This window comes from Lathamus discolor, chromosome 2, assembly GCF_037157495.1.
Source record: "Lathamus discolor isolate bLatDis1 chromosome 2, bLatDis1.hap1, whole genome shotgun sequence".
NCBI lineage: Eukaryota > Metazoa > Chordata > Aves > Psittaciformes > Psittacidae > Lathamus > Lathamus discolor.
The window spans coordinates 158,034,709-158,053,161 of record NC_088885.1 but is presented as its reverse complement, the minus strand read 5'-3'; the positions used below and the strand labels follow the sequence as shown (position 1 = coordinate 158,053,161).

The 18,453-nt window shown below is 45.7% G+C and overlaps 1 protein-coding gene across 10 annotated transcripts in view; it reads left to right on the top strand.

The window, feature by feature from the left end:
- Positions 1 to 18,453, top strand: part of TSNARE1 (t-SNARE domain containing 1) — a 523,183-nt gene that overhangs the window by 177,310 nt on the left and 327,420 nt on the right. For all 10 annotated transcript variants that reach the window (XR_010610302.1, XM_065669042.1, XM_065669048.1 and 7 more), the window contains one exon: positions 3,977 to 4,046. Coding sequence is in view for 9 of the 10 variants with exons in the window: in XM_065669042.1 (XP_065525114.1) it covers positions 3,977 to 4,046 (70 nt within the window). In the remaining variant the exon portion in view is untranslated. The remainder of the gene's footprint in view (positions 1 to 3,976; positions 4,047 to 18,453) is intronic.

Here is an 18,453-nt window from a genome sequence, read left to right as displayed (position 1 = left end):
AACTAGCCATTAGATCTCCTTATTGCGGGGATGTGATGGGTTTGGCATGGCTTTCAACCTTTAAATCAAGATTTGAATGTCTTTGTTTAAGATACACTTTAACCCAGCTACAGTCTTGACGTAGGAGTGATGGGACCAGATTTTATGGTAGGAAATCTGATGGGATAATCAGAATTGCTCTCTCTGGCCTTTAAAATCTATGAATCCATGAATTTATAATGCTTTTTAAAGTGCTTTTGCATTGAAGAAATGCCCATAAGATACTCTACTGTTGTTGCTCAGTTCACCACCCGTATTATTTTTTATCTGCTAAAGTCAGATTCATTCAGTTTCTTTGTAGCTTCTTCATAGCCTTTACCCCAAAAGTGGGTCCAGCTTTTCAGCAGAGGGATGCTGAGCGTACTGCTGATGGACAGAGCTAATCCACGTTAGGTAAAGAACTTTGTAGGGCTCTAAAATGGGAAAGGATGCCCATGATCCTTTCTGTCCTCTACAGCTGTACCATATGGTCTCATCAGGAAACTCAGCAAGTTCTTACTCAGAGCATGCAGGAAAAGCCAATGCTGTTGTTTGAGTATCACCACACACATGGCTGAGCGGCTTCGTTGCAGATGCTCGCCAGATGATGGTTTGTCCTCCTCTTGCGCTGGGCATGGCGTGTTGAGCATCCCACAAGGTTGCATTAGTCCAATCACAGCTCCTTTTCTTCCCTTGCCCCAGCCTCTTTGGGGTTTTCTACATTCCCCATTGTGTTTGGAGGCCAAACTGTGCACTTGAAATGCTCTTCTCCCACTTGGGATGCTAAAGATGTCACAAGCTCCCCAGAGTAGTTAGGGTTGGAAAGGACCTTAAGATGATCTAATTCCAACCCCTCTGCCATGGCTTCTGTTGGCTAGAGTACCAAAATGCCAAGTTATGGGCAGGCTCCGCTATATTTTTTCTCTCTTTGGGAAATGACTGTTTTTAATGACACAAGAAGTCAACTTTGTGCTGGTATTTTAAAACACTCTTGGTTTTCATTGAGTAACACTATAGTAGTGATAAACACCATGTGCTTTGTCCCTCTTTGCTCTCCTTACTCTTTCTGCAGAAGTCTGAGCCTTTGGGGTGATTTAAATTCTTCTTGTGCAGTCCAGGACTTACCTCCTGACCCAGGGGTATCTTTATAGCTCCGTGTGGCTGATCTCACGTGCACACACCTCCTGCTCCCTTTTCCTGCTATGAAAATGGAAATATTCCTCATGTGTTGCATAAAAATCATAGCCAGAATGGTTGATGCTGCTCATGTGCTACTGGATCCCTCTCCTGCCAGGTGGTGGACTTACAGGCTTTGTATCTATGCCATCCCATACGAAAGTGCCTAGGGTAGAGGGAGATCTTTCTTATTCTTTGCCTCTTCTTTCTTTGTCTAATTCTTTGGGAGCTGTTCCTATTGAGCACAGGGATAGTGCTTTAACTTACGCAAGCCTTAAATTTGTTGGGATTTTTGGTCTAGTTGCTTTTTCCTTTCAGGGAGAAAAAGAACCCCAAGCACACAAAAAGAAGCTCAAATACTGTGTGAATGTGTCTTATTGATGGCTTTTTTTCCTACTTATTTTAATGAAGGTTTTGCATCTCTTTCAGTGCACAGCTTTAAGCTGCCTCTCAGTGAATGCCTCATAAATAAGTAAAATAAATCACGGTCGTAAAGGGGTTGGTTTGGTGCATCTTGTCTGAAAGGCTGATCAGTGGAAGATATACCAAAGGAATCAAACCTGTTCTGGCCAGATGGAGAACCTGAGTGCTCTAATGGGTCTGTTCCCTCTCTAATTCTTGTTCCTTGCTCATTAATGACGCTCTGTGACAGGTTGGTGCCATGTGCAGTGCCATTACCTTGATGTGAGGGGCTGAGCTGAGGATTCTTCAGCAGCCCCCAGGTGTGATTAAGTCTCCTTTGCCATCCATAAGAGGTTTCTTATCCCCTATTGATTTTGAGGATTGCAATGGCATAGACAACTGGTGCCAAAATCTTAGTTTATGTAAATCAGTGCAACTCCAATGGCAGTGATCTCTTCTGAATGTGTCTCATCCTGTTCCAGAATGCATACCTTGTCCTTTTCAAGTAGCTGACCTTTATGCAAGTGTGTAAATATTATGCTTGGATTAGATTATTAGGTTAAGTTTTAGGATAGGGTCTTAAACTAGAGTCATTGTCTCACCTGACTTACAAGTGCATTCTTGCATTCCTGCCATGCACTTTGCATTCCTGTCTCAGATTCTTTTCCCTTTATGTTTGCTTTCCAAACTATTTAACAAATGCAAAAGCTCTTGGATTTCCCTAGATGTAAAATGGTGTGAAGTCTTGAACAGATTTGTGCAATAGGAAAACTGCTTCCTTCTCCAGTCATCTTCAAAGCAGGCAGTAGCAAGTTCTGTAATGGTTTTGCAGAGAACTGTCTAAGATCTGTTTTATAGAATCATAGAATAGTTTGGGTTGAAAAGGACCTTAAGATCATCCAGTTCCAACCCGCTGCCATGGGCAGGGACACCTCACACTAGACCATGTTGCCCAAGGCTCTGTTCGGCCTGGCCTTGAGCACTGCCAGGGATGGAGCATTCACAGCTTCCTTGGGCAAACCATTCCAGTGCCTCCCCACCCTCACAGCAAAGAACTTCTTCCTTATATCCAATATGAACTTCCCCTGTTTAAGATTGAACCCATCACCCCTTCCCCTATCACTCCAGTCCCCAATGAAGAGTCCCTCTCCAGCATCCTCGTAGGCCCCCTTCAGGTACTGGAAGCTGCTCTGAGGTCTCCAAGCAGCTTCTCTTCTCCAGGCTGAACAGCCCCAGCTTTCTCAGCCTGTCTTCATATGGGAGGTGCTCCAGTGGCCTCCTCTGGACTTGTTTCAACAGTTCCATGTCTTCCATCAACCTCATCTCCATTAGGAGGAAGAATAGCTTTCACTTTGAATTATCCTGCCTTTGCAGCTCAGGTTAGAAAGGTGCCTGGATGCTGTAGCTGCTGTTTTCCCCTCTGGAGTTGCACACATGACATTAACGTCTTCTTAGGGCTTCAGTGTCTACATAAGTGATTTCTCTACATTGACTTGCTCTCCCTTCTCCAAGGACCACACTCTGCTTTGTTCTGGTGTGGCCAGGAGTATTTTTAGGTTATGCAAAGTTTTCCCTTTGAAACAGACAGCCTATAGATTGCGGAAGGGATTGGTTCGTTAGCATTGCAGAGGGAGGAAGAGAGTGAATTACAATGTGTGAGAGTTCTCCGCAGGATGAATGCTGTTCTAGAGAAAGAAATGGTTATTAGTGAAAACTTTGAATTTATTCTTCAAAACATTCTCCATCCAGCAAAGGATGATAGTTACTAGCTCAGTTATAGGCAGTTCCTTGAGGCTTTATTGTGCTGAATTGCCAAACCAGACACCAGAATCTGTTATTAGAATCAGACTGGTTTGGGTTGGACCTTAAAGCTCATCCAGCTCCAACCCCTGCTGCCACGGGCAGGGACACCTTCCACTGGAGCAGCTTGCTCCAAGCCCCTGTGTCCAACCTGGCCTTGAGCACTGCCAGGGATGGGGCAGCCACAGCTTCTCTGGGCACCCTGTGCCAGCGCCTCAGCACCCTCACAGGGAAGAGCTTCTGCCTTGTATGTAGTCTCAATCTACCCTCTTCTGGTTTAAAGCCATTATGGAGGGAATGAGGGGTTTCTTGCCATTACAAGGAGTCATATCCCATCATCTTATGGTGCATGATGCATGGATTCACCATTTGTGCACCCAAGGAACCCAATTTATTTGGTTTTGGGTAACAGCCATTGCTAGATGTTGTCTCCTTTGTCTCATGAATTAATTGTCCAAACACCACTTCACAGTACTGTTTAAATACTAGAATTAAATGCCAAACAGTTGAACAATATCTGTACTGTTTTCTCTGCCAAAGTGTGCTTCTTCTTTATCTTCTCTTTCTCTGCTGTTGACAGTGACCTCTCTGGAAAGAAGCCTTCGATCTCTGGGGACCTCAAACGACACTCAAGAGCTGCAGGATGGACTGTGAGTCTCTTTTGAATCAGTGCAGATCTCTCTTTGTCCCAGCCTTTTCACTCTTTCCTCATCTGTTCTCACCCCATCTTCTGTCCTTGTTTTGTAACTGGACCCTTTTTTGGCCTTTCTGTGAATGATAATGGCGGTAGGATGTGCATTGATCATATCAAGCTTTTCTTGCTGGTTTCAAGTGACAGAGAAAGGTTGGTAGGTAACAGGAAGTGATGGGCCACAGTGAAAGAGGGGTTTCTGTGGCTCTGTGTGTGTCTCTGTTGTTCATTGTTCTTTGTTATTGTTGGGGTTATTTGGTTTTAATGTGAAATCAGAGGTGGATGCAGTGCTGGTTTTGGTAGGGATGGAGTTAATTGTCTTCGCAGTAGCTGGTATTGGGCTGTGATTTGGATTTGTACTGGAAACAGTGCTGATAACATTGGGATGTTACGTTATCACTGAGCAGAGCTTACACAATGCCAAGGCCTTTTCTGCTGCTCACCCCAGGTAGGCTGGGGGTGCACAAGGAACTGGGAGCTGACCCCAGCTGACTCAAGGGGTATTCCATACTTTATGGTATCATGCTCAGCATATAAAGCTGGGGGAAGAAGAAGGAAAGGGGGTGAGTTCAGAGTGCAGCGTTTGTCTTCCTAAGTGACCGTTATGTGTGATGGAGCCTGTCCTGGAGATGGCTGAACCCCTGCCTGACCATGGAGAGTGGTGCATGAACTCCTTGCTTTGCTTTGCTTGTATACGTGGCTTTTGCTTTGCTTATAAAACTGTCTCAATGCATGAGTTTCTTCACTTTTCCTTTCCGATTCTCTCCCCTGTGCTACAGGGCAGGAGTCAGCAAGTAGCTGTGTGCTGCTTAATTGGGGTTAAACCATGACAGATGCTTATAGAATCACAGAATGGTTTGGGTTGGACAGGACCTTAAGATCCTCCAGTTCCAGCCCCCTGCCATGGGCAGGGACACCTCACACCAGACCATGGCACCCAAGGCTCTGTCCAACCTGGTCTTGAACACTGCCAGTGATGGGGCAGACACAGCTTCTCTGGGCACCCTGTGTTAGTGCCTCAGCACCCTCACAGTAAAGAACTTCTTCCTTATCTCCAACCTGAACTTCCCCTGTTTCAGTTTGAACCCATCACCCCTTGTCCTGTCACTGCAGTCCCTGATGAAAACCTTATGTAGCTTTTTTCTGCCCCTCCCCGTTATACTTTGCCAAAGATCATTAACCCAAGAGAAAAAAGAAGAGGGGAGGAGCAAGAAGATATTTTATAGGTGAAAAAATGTGTTGTGGTGGTGAAACCTGCATCATGCGCCACAACGTGGAGGAAATGAAACTTCAGTTTCACTTGCAGTAGATGCAGTTCATTAAACTCTCTTCTTGATGTGTGTATACACGAACTCGCACAGTTAGTTTTCATTGTACACATGCTAATTAGAGAATTAAAGTGCCTTTTCCAAAGGTAGCACCATTTATTAAAGCTGCTTCCCTTCATGCAGCTCACATGCGGAAATCAACTTACAGAATCGTAGAATCATAGAATAGTTAGGGTTGGAAAGGACCTCAAGATCATCCAGTTCCAACCCCCTGCCATGGGCAGGGACACCTCACACTAAACCATCCCACACAAGGCTTCATCCAACCTGGCCTCAAACACCGCCAGGGATGGAGCACTCACAACCTCCCTGGGCAACCCATTCCAGTGCCTCACCACCCTAACAGGAAAGAATTTCCTCCTTATATCCAATCTAAACTTCCCCTGTTTAAGTTTGAACCCGTTACCCCTTGTCCTGTCACTACAGTCTTCTTAGGTTGTGGCTCTGATTTTGTGTGTGTGACTACAGTTCCTGCTGAGATTCGGCTCTGAACAAAGGGGACAGTTTGATTCCTGTTTCTTTATATTAGCTTTCGACACTGTAATTTGCCTGATGGACTTGACTGACCTTCTCGGGGCGATAGAAACTCTCATGCTGGTTTGCAGTCTCCCTTCTTCTCAATGCGTTGCTTTCATCAGTGTCTCAGATCTGCCCTGATTCACAGGTACTCTGTTGTGCAAACTTGAGGATTAAAAATAGTAATAGCAATAATAGTCACAAGAGCTGGGACTAAATTTAGGAGGCTGGAGAGGCTGCAGGAGTGAAGAGTCAGTCTGGGGATGGATGTAACCGCAGAAGATGTTTACATGTATTACAATGCTATTTGTAGCATTAACTACCTTAGTTATTGCTGGGGATCCTTAACACGGGAAAGCCTGTCCTATCACACAGAGCAGCTATTGTGTTGCACTCCTATGCTTATTCAAGAATTAGTTCCTTGACTCTTCAGGGCGCTCCAAAAAACATAGCAGGATGGTTTCCTTCTTTCCTGAGCAGTCGCATAAATAGATGCATAATGCACTAATTACAGTCATTATTTTTGATCTGGGAATTAAAAATATTTGTCTGGATATCGAAATGCAGTTTGTTTTTATGTTAACCCTGCTTCTCTGCTCCAGAATCCCTGCAACTGTCTCCTTCCACCCTCCTAGAATCATAGAATCACAGAATGGTCTGGGTTGGACAGGACGTTAAGATCATCCAGTTCCAACCCCTGCTATGGGCAGGGACACCTCACACTAGACCATAGCACCCAAGGCTCTTTCCAGCCTGGCCTTGAACACCGCCAGGGATGGAGCATGCACAGCTTCTCTGGGCAACCTGTGCCAGCACCTCAGCACCCTCACAGCAAGAGAACTTCTGCTTATATCCAACCTGAACTTCCCCTGTTTCAGTCTGAACCCATCACCCCTTCCCCTATCACTACAGTCCCAGATGAAGAGTCCCTCCCCAGCATCTCTATAGGCCCCCTTCAGGTACTGGAAGGCTGCTATGAGGTCCCTATGCAGCTTCTCTTCTCCAGGCTGAACAGCCCCAACTTCCTCAGCCTATCTCCATACAGGAGGTGCTCCAGTCCCCTGATCATCCTCGTGGCCTCCTCTGGACTTGTTCCAGCAGTTCCATGTCCTTTTTATGTTGAGGACACCAGAACTGCACACAATGCTCCAGGTGAGGTCTCACAAGAGCAGAGTAGAGGGGCAGGATCACCTCCTTTGACCTGCTGGTCACGCTCCTTTTGATGCAGCCCAGGGTACATTTGGTTTCTGGGTTGTGAGCGCACACTGAATCTGGCTCATGTTCAGTTTCCCATCATCCAACACCCCCAAGTCCTTCTCCTGGTTCATCCCTTCTCCCCATGCTTTAGCAGAAAGTCTCTCCTGATTTCTCCCCTTCAGCTCTTTGCATCTCCAAACTGAACAGTTCCCAGGTGCCAGCAGAGGAGGATCAGCAGCTCAATCCTCCCATTCTTCCCCGCTCTCCTAACACTGGTGTGTCCTTCACGTTGCCCCCTATTTCATTGCCTGATGCATGCAAGAAGCCTTGAATGCTCTACAAGCCTCTCCGCTTGTCTCTCATGAGAGCTGCAGCAGCAAAAAGCAGCATGCCATGAATCACGGGAGCTGGCAGTGCTGCATATATCTCTATGTTCAGGAGCAAACAGAGGGTCAGCTCTTCAGGTGAGACCTTTGGGGCAATGTTTTCTGCTTCCCTGGCTGCAAATCATGGCTTAATCTTCCTCCTTTGCCACTTAACCCCTTTCCTTCAAAGGCTGATGCATGTTTCTCCTTGAGCACCCTCTAACTTGGCTGGTGAACACGAGTGAACATTTGGTGGTTGCATAGCCTTGGCTATTAGGAAAGCAAAGTGTTTGTGGGTATCTAATAGTAAAATTGCCCCTCTTTTTTACATTGATCCTATCTAGGTGACTATCACTGCCTAAAATGAGACTGTTAGGTGAGAAGAAGGAAGAATTGTTGGAAATAGGGATTCATGGGGAAAAATGGTCCTGCCACATAGCACATTTAGCTACCACAGTCCATATACTGCAAAAGTATTTGCTTACCTAGCTGCAGGGTCCTGCTTAAACAGAACAAACCCAAAGTTGTCTGACTCCTCTTCAAATCCATGTAGACTGTCTGCCTCTTAAGCACAGGATTTATAAGCGCATCAGAGGAGGGCCTGCTGTCAGATTGGGCTATTCCATTTTCTCCAGTGGTTTCTCTCCCATTGATAGCTGTGTTGTTCAGAATAAGGACTGTGTCTGTGGCAAGGGGATCTGGGAGAGTGCATCCCAAATGGATGTCAGCTCTAGTCAGAGAGACAAACTTGGCTGTTTATGTGCGAGTAGGGGATAGGTGGACCCAACAGTGAATGATCTTGGTCCAGGCTCTTCCTAGAGCCTACACAAATCCCTGTGTTACTACATGCTTATTACCTGTGTGCTACATGCTTCCAGATGGACGTCCTGGGAAATGAGACATAAATGCTCATAAGAAGCTCTGAATGGAGGCTACTGAATGCAATTGAACATGGATTAACTGGGGAGGGAATGGGAGCAAAAGATGCTTAGAGGGGAGGGGCTGGGACCAGCAGGCAGTGCTGACAGCTTTCTCCAGTGATGCTTGGCCACAGACAGCTTGCCAAGTACTGATACGTTGCAGGAATAATCGACTGCTTCTTTTCCTGACCTTTAAATAATCCAAGCTCCCAAGACATTTTTCTGCCTGCTTAGCCAGAGGGTGTAGGATGCGGGGTTTCTGACATTAGGTACTGAAGGCAACAAGCTTTTAATGTAGGCAAATGCAATTAAACACCCAGATAAAGCACTGTCTCCAAGAGACAATGAAAACCAGTCTCTGTTTTCGTGGGTGGGTATGTCTGGTTCATCTGCCAGCACCCTCAAAGAAGAGGCTGGGAATGAAAGCATCCCTGTAACGTGGGCAATGCTCTCTGAGAAATATGAGAGACCTCAGAGCAGCTTCCAGTGTATGAAGGGGGCTACAAAGATGCTGGATAGGGACTCTTCATCAGGGACTGTAGCGATAGGACAAGGGGTGATGGGTTCAAAGTGAAACAGGGGAAGTTTGGGTTAGATATAAGGAAAAAGTTCTTTCCTGTGAGGGTGCTGACTCACCGGAATGGGTTGCCCAAGGAAGCTGTGAATGCTTCATCGCTGGCGGTGTTCAAGGCCAGACTGGACAGAGCCTTGGGTGCCATGGTCTAGTGTGAGGTGTCTGTGCCCATGGCAGGGGGTTGGAACTGGATGGTCTTAAGGTCCTTTCCAACCCAAACCATTCTATGATTCTATGATTCTAAGTGAGATACACTTCCCTGCCTCAGTCTTCCCCATGTTTATTCATTATTGACCCTGCACATCGGGGTGAAGGATGCTTGTGCTCAGCTGAATACAGAGGCTTGGGTCCTGAAGCATCCCCTTAGAAGTGCAGCCATGGGAATAAGGCTTCCTCTGTGTAACATCAGATTTTTTTCCTGGTGACAAAATTTAAGTTAAAAAAAAAAAAGTAAAAATAGCATTTTTATGTCTTTTTCGCATTCTGACCCATTCTTATCGTGACCTCATAAAAGAAACATGGTCATGCAGGTTGCAAGTAGCATTCAATGGCTACCTCAAAGCTATGAGACTGAGCTTTTAGTGGTACGAAGGGTCCTTGATGCTCTTTCTGTGGAGGCTGGTTGGCCACAGCAGCAATTCACGCACTCCAAACCATCCTTCCTGCATTGCTTGTCTCCATGAGGAATGTGTCATCCAGGATGTAGCCCGTGAGTCTTCACTCTGTGTCATTTTTGGATCCTTTACCAGTCCCTAGCAGAAGAATCTGCCTATTTAGGGAGGTGTTATAAGGATATTCTAGGGTTTTTTATCACTGATGAGATTTTTAATGTGTTCATATTGCAAAATGTCTTGATTTCTGTCTGGAAGTGTTCACAAACCACGTAGACATAGCCCTCAGTGATAGGCTTTAGCGGTGGTCTTGGCAGTGCTGGGGTGATGGTTGGATTTGATGATCTTAAAGGTCTTTTTCAGCCTACTTGATTCTATGATTCTGTGATTCTTCTGATTTGAGGAAACGTCCAAATTTTAGGTTCCACCTCCCTTCTCCCACTGGTATTATTCTATTATTGAAATTAATAGGGTTTTTCTATGTAACTAAGAGAGGGCTGAGCTCTACATCTGTATAGTGTGAGAAAACAAGCCCGCTTTTCTGATCGAACTGATGCAGCAATCATAGAATCATGGAGTGGTTTTGGTTGGAAAGGACCTTAAAGTTCATTCAGTTCCAACCCCTGCCATGGGCAGGGACACCTCACACCACACCATGTCACCCAGGGCTCTGTCCAACCTGGCCTTGAACACTGCCAGGGATGGAGCATTCACAACTTCATTGGGCAACCCATTCCAGTGCCTCAGTACCCTCACAGTAAAGAACTTCTGCCTTGTATCCAGTCTTAAGTTCCCCTGTTTCAGTTTGAGCCCATCACCCCTTGTCCTATCACTGCAGTCCCTGATGAAGAGTCCCTCCCCAGCATCCTTGTAGGTCCCCTTCAGATACTGGCAGGCTGCTATGAGCTTTTCTCTCAGTTAATTTTATCAATTACGTGTATTTCTCCCTTTTGCTTTCCTATCTTACCCTTATATTCAATAAGTTGGAGCTTAATATATATATGTATATATTTTGGAAAAAAAGCTTTTGTTAAAAAGATTTTCATTCCTTTGGAATGCAGTTTTATTTAGAGCAGAGATTTTAAAAGTAATAATTTACTGAAAGAAGATGTTTTTTAAAGTAAATCAGACAGAAGCTTTTAAGTGTCAGCATGTTTAATTATGGGCAGGATTTAATAGTATTCTATATGGTTTTGTTATCCTGCTTGTATAAGCTTTAGGGAAAAAAAAAAAAGATTTCCATAAATATGTTTGATTCTGTTAATATTTTAAACCCTTCAAAGTAATACCTTCCCTGCTCAACTCCGAGCGGTTGGATTAACTTTATCTATCCTCCATTTATCGCTGCTGGCATCAGTTTCTGACATGAAAAACCTTCCAGGTTTGGCAGTAAAAATGGGTTGCCAGATTGCAACATTTGCATTTAACTGTATAATACACTTGCTGCGTTAATAACTGTATTTATGTGACAGATCTCACCCTTAAGAATCCCCATGCTCCGGATGTGTGACATCTTGGTGATAAATAACAAAAGCTGGCGATGAAGTGCAGAACTCTCCAATGGTGATAAATTCGGCTGCTTTTGACCACCTTCTCTGCTTAGAGGGGTCCTTGGAGTATCCCTTCACATGCCTGAACAGTTTCTAATAGTCGCTACAAATCAATCTGTCACAAAAGTTTTTCTTTGCATTGTTTTCAGCCCAAATTGCCCTTGCCAGAGGTCTGAAATGGCCAGAAACCTTGGCCAGCGCAATAGCGTCTTCCCATGTTGAGATAGCCTTTGGATGTAGGCTGTGAATTTTAAGCTGTGAATGGTGAAGCAATGACTAGTCATCTGTGGCAAGTGATTGATGCTCCCGGAGATGCAAGCCTGGGGACAAGGAAAGATGCCATCTAGGAATAACTGTCTTCTCTTGATGGTCTCTTATTGCCACTGCTTCTTGTGTCATTTTCTCATGCTTTCATGTCTCAGCTTGGTTTCCGATCTCTCCTTGGTGTCATGGTGAGTCAAGGGAACAAGAAGTTCAGGTTAGATTTAAGGAAGAAGATTTTTACTGTGAGGGTGGTGAGGCACTGGCACAGGGTGCCCATAGAAATGGTGAATGCTCCATCCCTGGCAGTGTTCAAGGCCAGTGTCCTGGGTTCAGCAGCAGCAGTCATTTTTTCTCCTTCTTAGTAGCTGGTGCAGTGCTGTGGTTTTGACTTTCGGTCTGGGAACAGCACTGATAACACCGATGGTTTTAGTTGCTGCTCAGTGACGTTTGGTCTGACCAAGGACTTTGTGAGCCTCATGCTCTGCCAGGGAGGAGGGGAGGCCGGGAGGAAGCAGAGACAGGACACCTGACCCAAACTGACCAAAGAGATATTCCATACCACAGCACGTCATGCCCAGTATAGAAACTGGGGGCAGTTACCCGGAAGGGCTAGATCGCTGCTCAGGTCAGGCTGGGTATCAGTCGGCAGGCGGTGAGCAGTTGTATTCTCTTCCCTTGTTATTTCCCTTATCATTATTATTATTGGTGGTAGCAGCAGTGATTTGTGTTATACCTTAGTTACTGGACTGGTATTATCCCAATCCGTGCGAGTTGCATTCTTTTGATTCTCCTCCCCATCTCTCTGAGTGGGGGAAGGAGGGCGGGTGGGGGGGCAGTGTGTGAACGGCTGCGTGGCTGAGTTGCCGGCTGGGCTCTTGGGTTGGACAGAGCCTTGGGTGGCATGGTTTAGTGTGAGGTGTCCCTGCCCATGGCAGGGGGTTGGAACTGGATGATTTTAAGGTCCTTTCCAACCCAAACCAGTCTGGGGTCCTGTGACCATGGGAGTCCACTCACTGCTGGTGTCAGTGCAGGTGAAAAATGGGTTGCATGGGAGCCTCAGCCTCCCCACATATCCTTGCTCCCATCTCCAGGTCGCACATTTGCCCATCATTTTGGTCCAGCTGGTTAAACACCACGGCTGTAACATCTTCAGGGGATCTGAGGAACAGTAGAAGTCGGTTACCATGGTATGAGCACATGTCCTTGCACATTCAGTCCAAGGAAACATCTGCAGTAATGTCCCAAGCTCTTTATACCATTCAGAGCACAGACGTGGTAAACAGAAAGATGACCATTGCCTTCTTCCGGTGACTAGATATAGTAAGAATAAACCTACTCCCCACCCCATGCACCCCTTTTGATTTGGTGCCTCAGGTGCAAAGAGCTTCCCATTTTGGAAGCCAGCTGCATTCTCCAGCAAGCACTCAATTTATAGCAAGAAACTGTTACACTTCCAGAAGTGCAGCTGGAGACTGCAATGTGTAAAAATACAGTCACGCTTGGTCTTTTCATCTGTTTATTCTAAGATGTTTATCTGGGAGATGCTGAACACACACTGATGGTGGTTTAGTTTTTGTTTTGTGGGTGACAGCAGGAGGAACAAATAAGGAGAATAAACCGCTCCCCTCCTTTTGGTCTGTTGACCACCATAGAATCATAGGGTTGGAAAGGACCTGAAGATCATCAAGTGCCAATCCCCTGCCATGGGCAGGGGCATCTCACCCCAGACCATGTCACCCAAGGCTCTGTCCAACCTGGCCTTGGACACCACCAGGGATGGAGCATTCACAGGTTCCTTGAGCAGCCTGTGCCAGCACCTCAGCACCCTCACAGTAAAGAACTTCTTCCTTATCTCCAACCTGAACTTCCCCTGTTTCAGTTTGAACCCATCACCCCTTGTCCTGTCACTACAGTCCCTAATGAAGAGTCCCTCTCCAGCATCCTTGTAGCCCCCTTCAGACACTGGAAGCTGCTCGGAGGTCTCCACGCAGCTTCTCTTCTCCAGGCTGAGCAGCCCCAGTGTTCTCATCCTGTCTCCATATGGGAGGTGCTCCAGCCCCTGATCATCTTCGTGGCCCTCCTGTTGACTTGCTCTAAAAACATGGTCTTAGCGATGGCTTTGCTAATTTTTCAGGAGCTTTTCTGAGTTGCTTAATTGAAAACCATGAAGATCTCCCCTCCTATTATTACCCAAAATATTAGCTTTTAAATTCTGGGTTTACTTTTTTTGCCATTCTCTCGAAATACAAAAGTTGACTAGGTTACAGATTGGCATTTTGAGTCAATAGAGTAAAAGCCATCCTCACCTTCAGTGAGGTCCAGTGTGAGGTGTCCCTGCCCATGGCAGGGGGGTTGGAACTAGATGATCTTGAGGTCCTTTCCAACCCAAACTATTCTATGATTCTATGATTCTAATAAACTAACTTGAAATACTTTGACTCTTTTTCTCTGCAGAGCTAGAGACAGTTCACATTCCATTAGCATAAATATCAGAGGACAAATAATAGGGACTGTAGTGATGGGACAAGGGGTGATGGTTTCAGACTGAAACAGGTGAAGTTCAGGTTGGATGTAAGGAAGAAGTTCAGGATGTTTATCTAATGTCTTGGGATCCTGATCTCAGTGAGTTGCCTCTGCATTTGTAAGTACAAGTTTTGCAAAGGTTTTTAGACCAAAAAAACCCCAAATTTCCTGGAGGGAGACAGGAAGGCTGCATGTTTATGGTAAGTTCTTATGCCCACAGTTACACACTCAGTGATGCAGTTCATGTTGATTGACTGCGGGGACCTGTGGAATGAAGTTTGTTTAATAATTCATGTATGCAGGCTTGGAGTGTGTGGTTGTCAGGGTTGTTCTGCCATGGAGTCCTTCAGGGGCCTGACACTAGTCCAAATATGCTGATACCTATTGGAATATTGGCTTTGTAGAAGGTCTCCTTTATTCCCTGAGTCTTACACCAGTCATAAAGCCAGGAGCAGCGGTCCCATCACCGGGAACGACATCTGTTGTGGTCTCTGTCTTCAGCTGATCTGTTCAGTTGTGTTTCTGCAGGCTCTGTGTGGAAGTGATTAACATCCTCTGGAAGGGTTTCTGGTTTTGCGGGGGAAAAAGGAAAGGGAAAAAGTAGAATCCAATCTTAGAGAAGAGCACAAGGATCTGCGGAGCCATTACTTGTTGGAGAAGTCACTCTGGCTTGCTCATATCACCGCAGTGCTCTAATACATGATTCCTTTTGCATTGTGGTCAACCAGAACCTATAATAAAGACCTATAATAAAGCCCATCCATCCATCTTCCCATTGTGGGAGGAACCACCAGAGGTTAATAAAGTCTTTGGCCAATTTGTGTGGACATCAGGCGTTGTCATTGAGTAAGGAGATGGGTTTTTGTCAAGTCACACTTCCACAGAGCAGTAATGGGAGATCAGAAGGAAATCTTGTAGGGGATTTGGTTCAAACCTCTTGTTCTACCTCATTTGAAATGGGACTAGAAAAGCCAGTTGAGGATGCTCTTTGGGAAGATTTCTTGGAGGAAGAGAAGTGATTAATGCCAGAAGAAAATGACAAAGAAAAGCAAAGAGGAGCCAAGGTTGCTTTAAAGAAATGGTAATTTTAATATAGCATTGGCTGGTTGTTAGTAATGTCTCAGCTCTTGGAATTCAGCATGCGACTTAGCAAATGTATTCCATAAAATGCTTATGATCAGCCATGGGTCCACGACTTCCTCTCGAATAACAAAGCTGAAGGTCAAGTGTTTGACAAACACTCATGTTTGACTGGGAGGAAAGTTAAAACCTCAAGGGGATTATACATCTTTACCAGGACGTTTGATATTGCTGTCTCCTTATAGCCTCTCTCTGCTCACAAAACACAGATGCAGTTCGTCCATGGAGAGCTTGCCTGTGATCTTTATGAGTTCAGTCTTGCAGAATAATGAACAAGTAGTGTCATGCTTCTTTCCTAGATTGCAATGTCACAAAATGGTTATTTTCTCTCTAGATTTAGGAAAATGGGGGGGTGGGGGGAATTTCTTTGTTCTCCAGTACAGGTCCGTAGGGATTAAACTAGCTGAGGAGGACTTTTCATCCTCCTTTAAAAGACGAGAAAGAAGGAAGAGGAGGAAGAAGAGAAGCTGCGTGGAGACCTCATAGCAGCTTCCAGTCTCTGCAGGGGGGTTTGAGGATGCTGGAGAGGGACTCTTCATCAGGGACTGGAGTGATAGGACAAGGGGCTATGGGTTCAAACTGAAACAGGGGAAGTTCAGGTTGGATATAAGGAAGAAGTTCCATACTGTGAGGGTGCTGAGGCACTGGAATGGGTTGCCCAGAGAAGTGATAAATGCTTCATCCCTGGCAGTGTTCAAGGCCAGGTTGGACGGAGCCTTGGGTGGCATAGTCTGGTGTGAGGGGTCCCTGCCCATGGCGGGGGATTGGAACTGGATGATCTTAAGGCCCTTTCCAACCCAAACCATTCTGTGATTCTATGATTTTATAATATTAATACAGTAAATAAGTTCAGAAGGTTAACGCTGTGCACGCAACCCCTGCACTTCAGCACAGTAAATAGTTCAATGAACTTTGAGTTTTTGAGTCCCGTGAGTGCTGTGCAACTTGATCCTGTGACAACAACCAGGTTAGGAAAGGTGTAGACGTGGAAAGCAGATTTGTTAGAGCATTGAAAAAGTAGAGCATTGAAAAAGCGTTTTGTTTTAACTGTATTTCTCCTTTTCTTTCTCTGAAGCTTCAGGAAACGGTAACCCTGAGCTCTAAAGTCTTGTCTAACACCCTTTTAAGTGGTGTTAAAAATGGTAATATCCTCCCTTTTGAGTGAAAAATGGAGAGATCTCTTGCCTTGAGAGGAGGTGATTGTGGCTGGAATCCAGTCTGGTTTCTCAGAGGCAAAACCCTCGGTGGGGAAGAAATGCAAAGATAGCAGGAGCTGAAAGAGAAGCAGCTTTTGGTTTGGGGGCTGACTCCTAAAAGGTGCAAATGGAAAAATCCTGGGTATGGCCAAAAACAGCATCTGTCTGGTCTGTGTTGTCTAATGAGCTTGTGCCACCCTTGGGCCAAGATGCTCCTTCTAGATGCCTTTTTGAACATGGCTTTGTATGCAGGACTTGAGAGGAAGCTGGTTGAGGTGAGTAAGCAAAGATGTAAAAGACAAGGGGAGATACAGGTTGTGTTTGTATGATCAACACAAACGATGCTGACTGTGGGATGGAGGGAGGTGGATCAGTGTTACTTTCAGATGAACCTGTCCCTGGTCGAAGGAAGAAGATGGGAGCATAAAGATAGCTTTGCATTGCAGATGCAGGTTCTGCACCTCAAATTGTGTGTTCAGCTTTGGGCCCCTCGCTACAAGAGAGACATTGAGGTGCTGGAGCGGGGCCTGAGAAGGGCAACGGAGCTGGTGCAGGGCCTGGAGCACAAGTGTGATGGGGAACGGCTGAGGGACCTGGGGGGTTCAGTCTGGAGAAGAGAAGGCTCAGGGGGGACCTGATGGCTCCCTACAAGTGCCTGACAGGAGGATGGAGCCAGGAGGGGCTGGGCTCTGCTCCCAAGGAACAAGGGATGGGACAAGAGGAACCGGCCTCAAGCTGCACCAGGGCAGGTTTAGATGGAGCTGAGGAACAATTCCTGCCCCAAAGAGTGCTGAGGCATTGGAACAGGCTGCCCAGGGCAGGGCTGCAGGCACCGTCCCTAGAGGTATTTAAAAGACAGGTAGACATGGCACTTAATGACATGGTTTAGTGGTGGATTTGGCCATGCTGGGTTAAGGATTGGACTCGATGATCTGAAGGGTCTTTTCCAACCTAAACGATTCTCTGACAGTTCAGACCTAAATGATTCTATGACGGTGCAAACTCAGCTGAACCATGGGAACCTGGGGTTGTGTTGGCAGAGAGCAGTGCTGGTGTGGGTTAGGCACTCTTAAAGCCAATGTCTTTGGATGGGCTCCAAGAAGTGAAAGAGGTTCATGAAATCAATGCCTTGAGGACTTCCTGCTCATGTGCAGGGCTGTAATGCTTCTCCCATGTGAAGCTCTAAATGCACTTGTTTCCTTTCCATATAATTACCCAGTAACAAACTCAGATGCCTCACGTTTTACTTGTGTTTTTATGGTACTGAACACGATTGCAGTTGTGTTATTGTGTGACAAGGTTAGAGATAAAACCATTTCAGATGGTTCAGCTGGTCCTGATGGATCATTTCTGTATGTAGACCATTTACCCATCTGAGGTAGCAGATTGCAAAATGGATTTAATATGGATTAGAATTAGCTGCTGAGGTGCTTGAGAAGGTGGGCAAAACTGCCGACTTACATGCCAAAAAGCAGGTTACAGCAGTGAGTTGATAGGAGATTTAGATGATAGTGCTGATAAAGCTCCTCAGCTTCTCCTGCTTGATTTGCTTCTGGAGTAGAGAAAAAATCCAGCGATGCCACATTGTCTGAAGAACAGCAGTGAAAGAAAGTAAGATTATTGAATTGCTGAGCATGGCAAATTCCCCCAAGCCCTGTAGAATAATACCTTTTAGCGATGCTGTACAGTTGATAAAGGTCAGTTTGCACTTCAATTACAAACCTAGGTTTAAAAGTTGTAAAGGACACAGGGAAAAAAGCAGTGATTTCTCTTTTTATTCCTTTTGTAATTACCTCTTGGAATGCTGATAATATTTCAGGCTCATTTGTAAAAAGGATTCCACAGTTCTATAGCAACAGACGTTTTTAAAGCCTCGGTAGAAATGCTGAAAATCTAAGTCCTGGTTTTATTTCTCCATTTTGCAGATGGACAGAATAGGGCAAGTGAATTTGTAACGTGTTGCAGTGAATTCATCATGCAGTTGGGAAGGAATCTTGTATGCAATCTTGTAAGCGCAGTGTGCGCTCGCAGCCCAGAAAGCCAACCGTATCCTGGGCTGCATCAAAAGCAGCGTGACCAGCAGGGCGAAGGAGGTGATCCTGTCCCTCTGCTCTGCTCTTGGTGAGACCTCACCTGGAGCATTGTGTGCAGTTCTGGTGTCCTCAACATAAAAAGGACATGG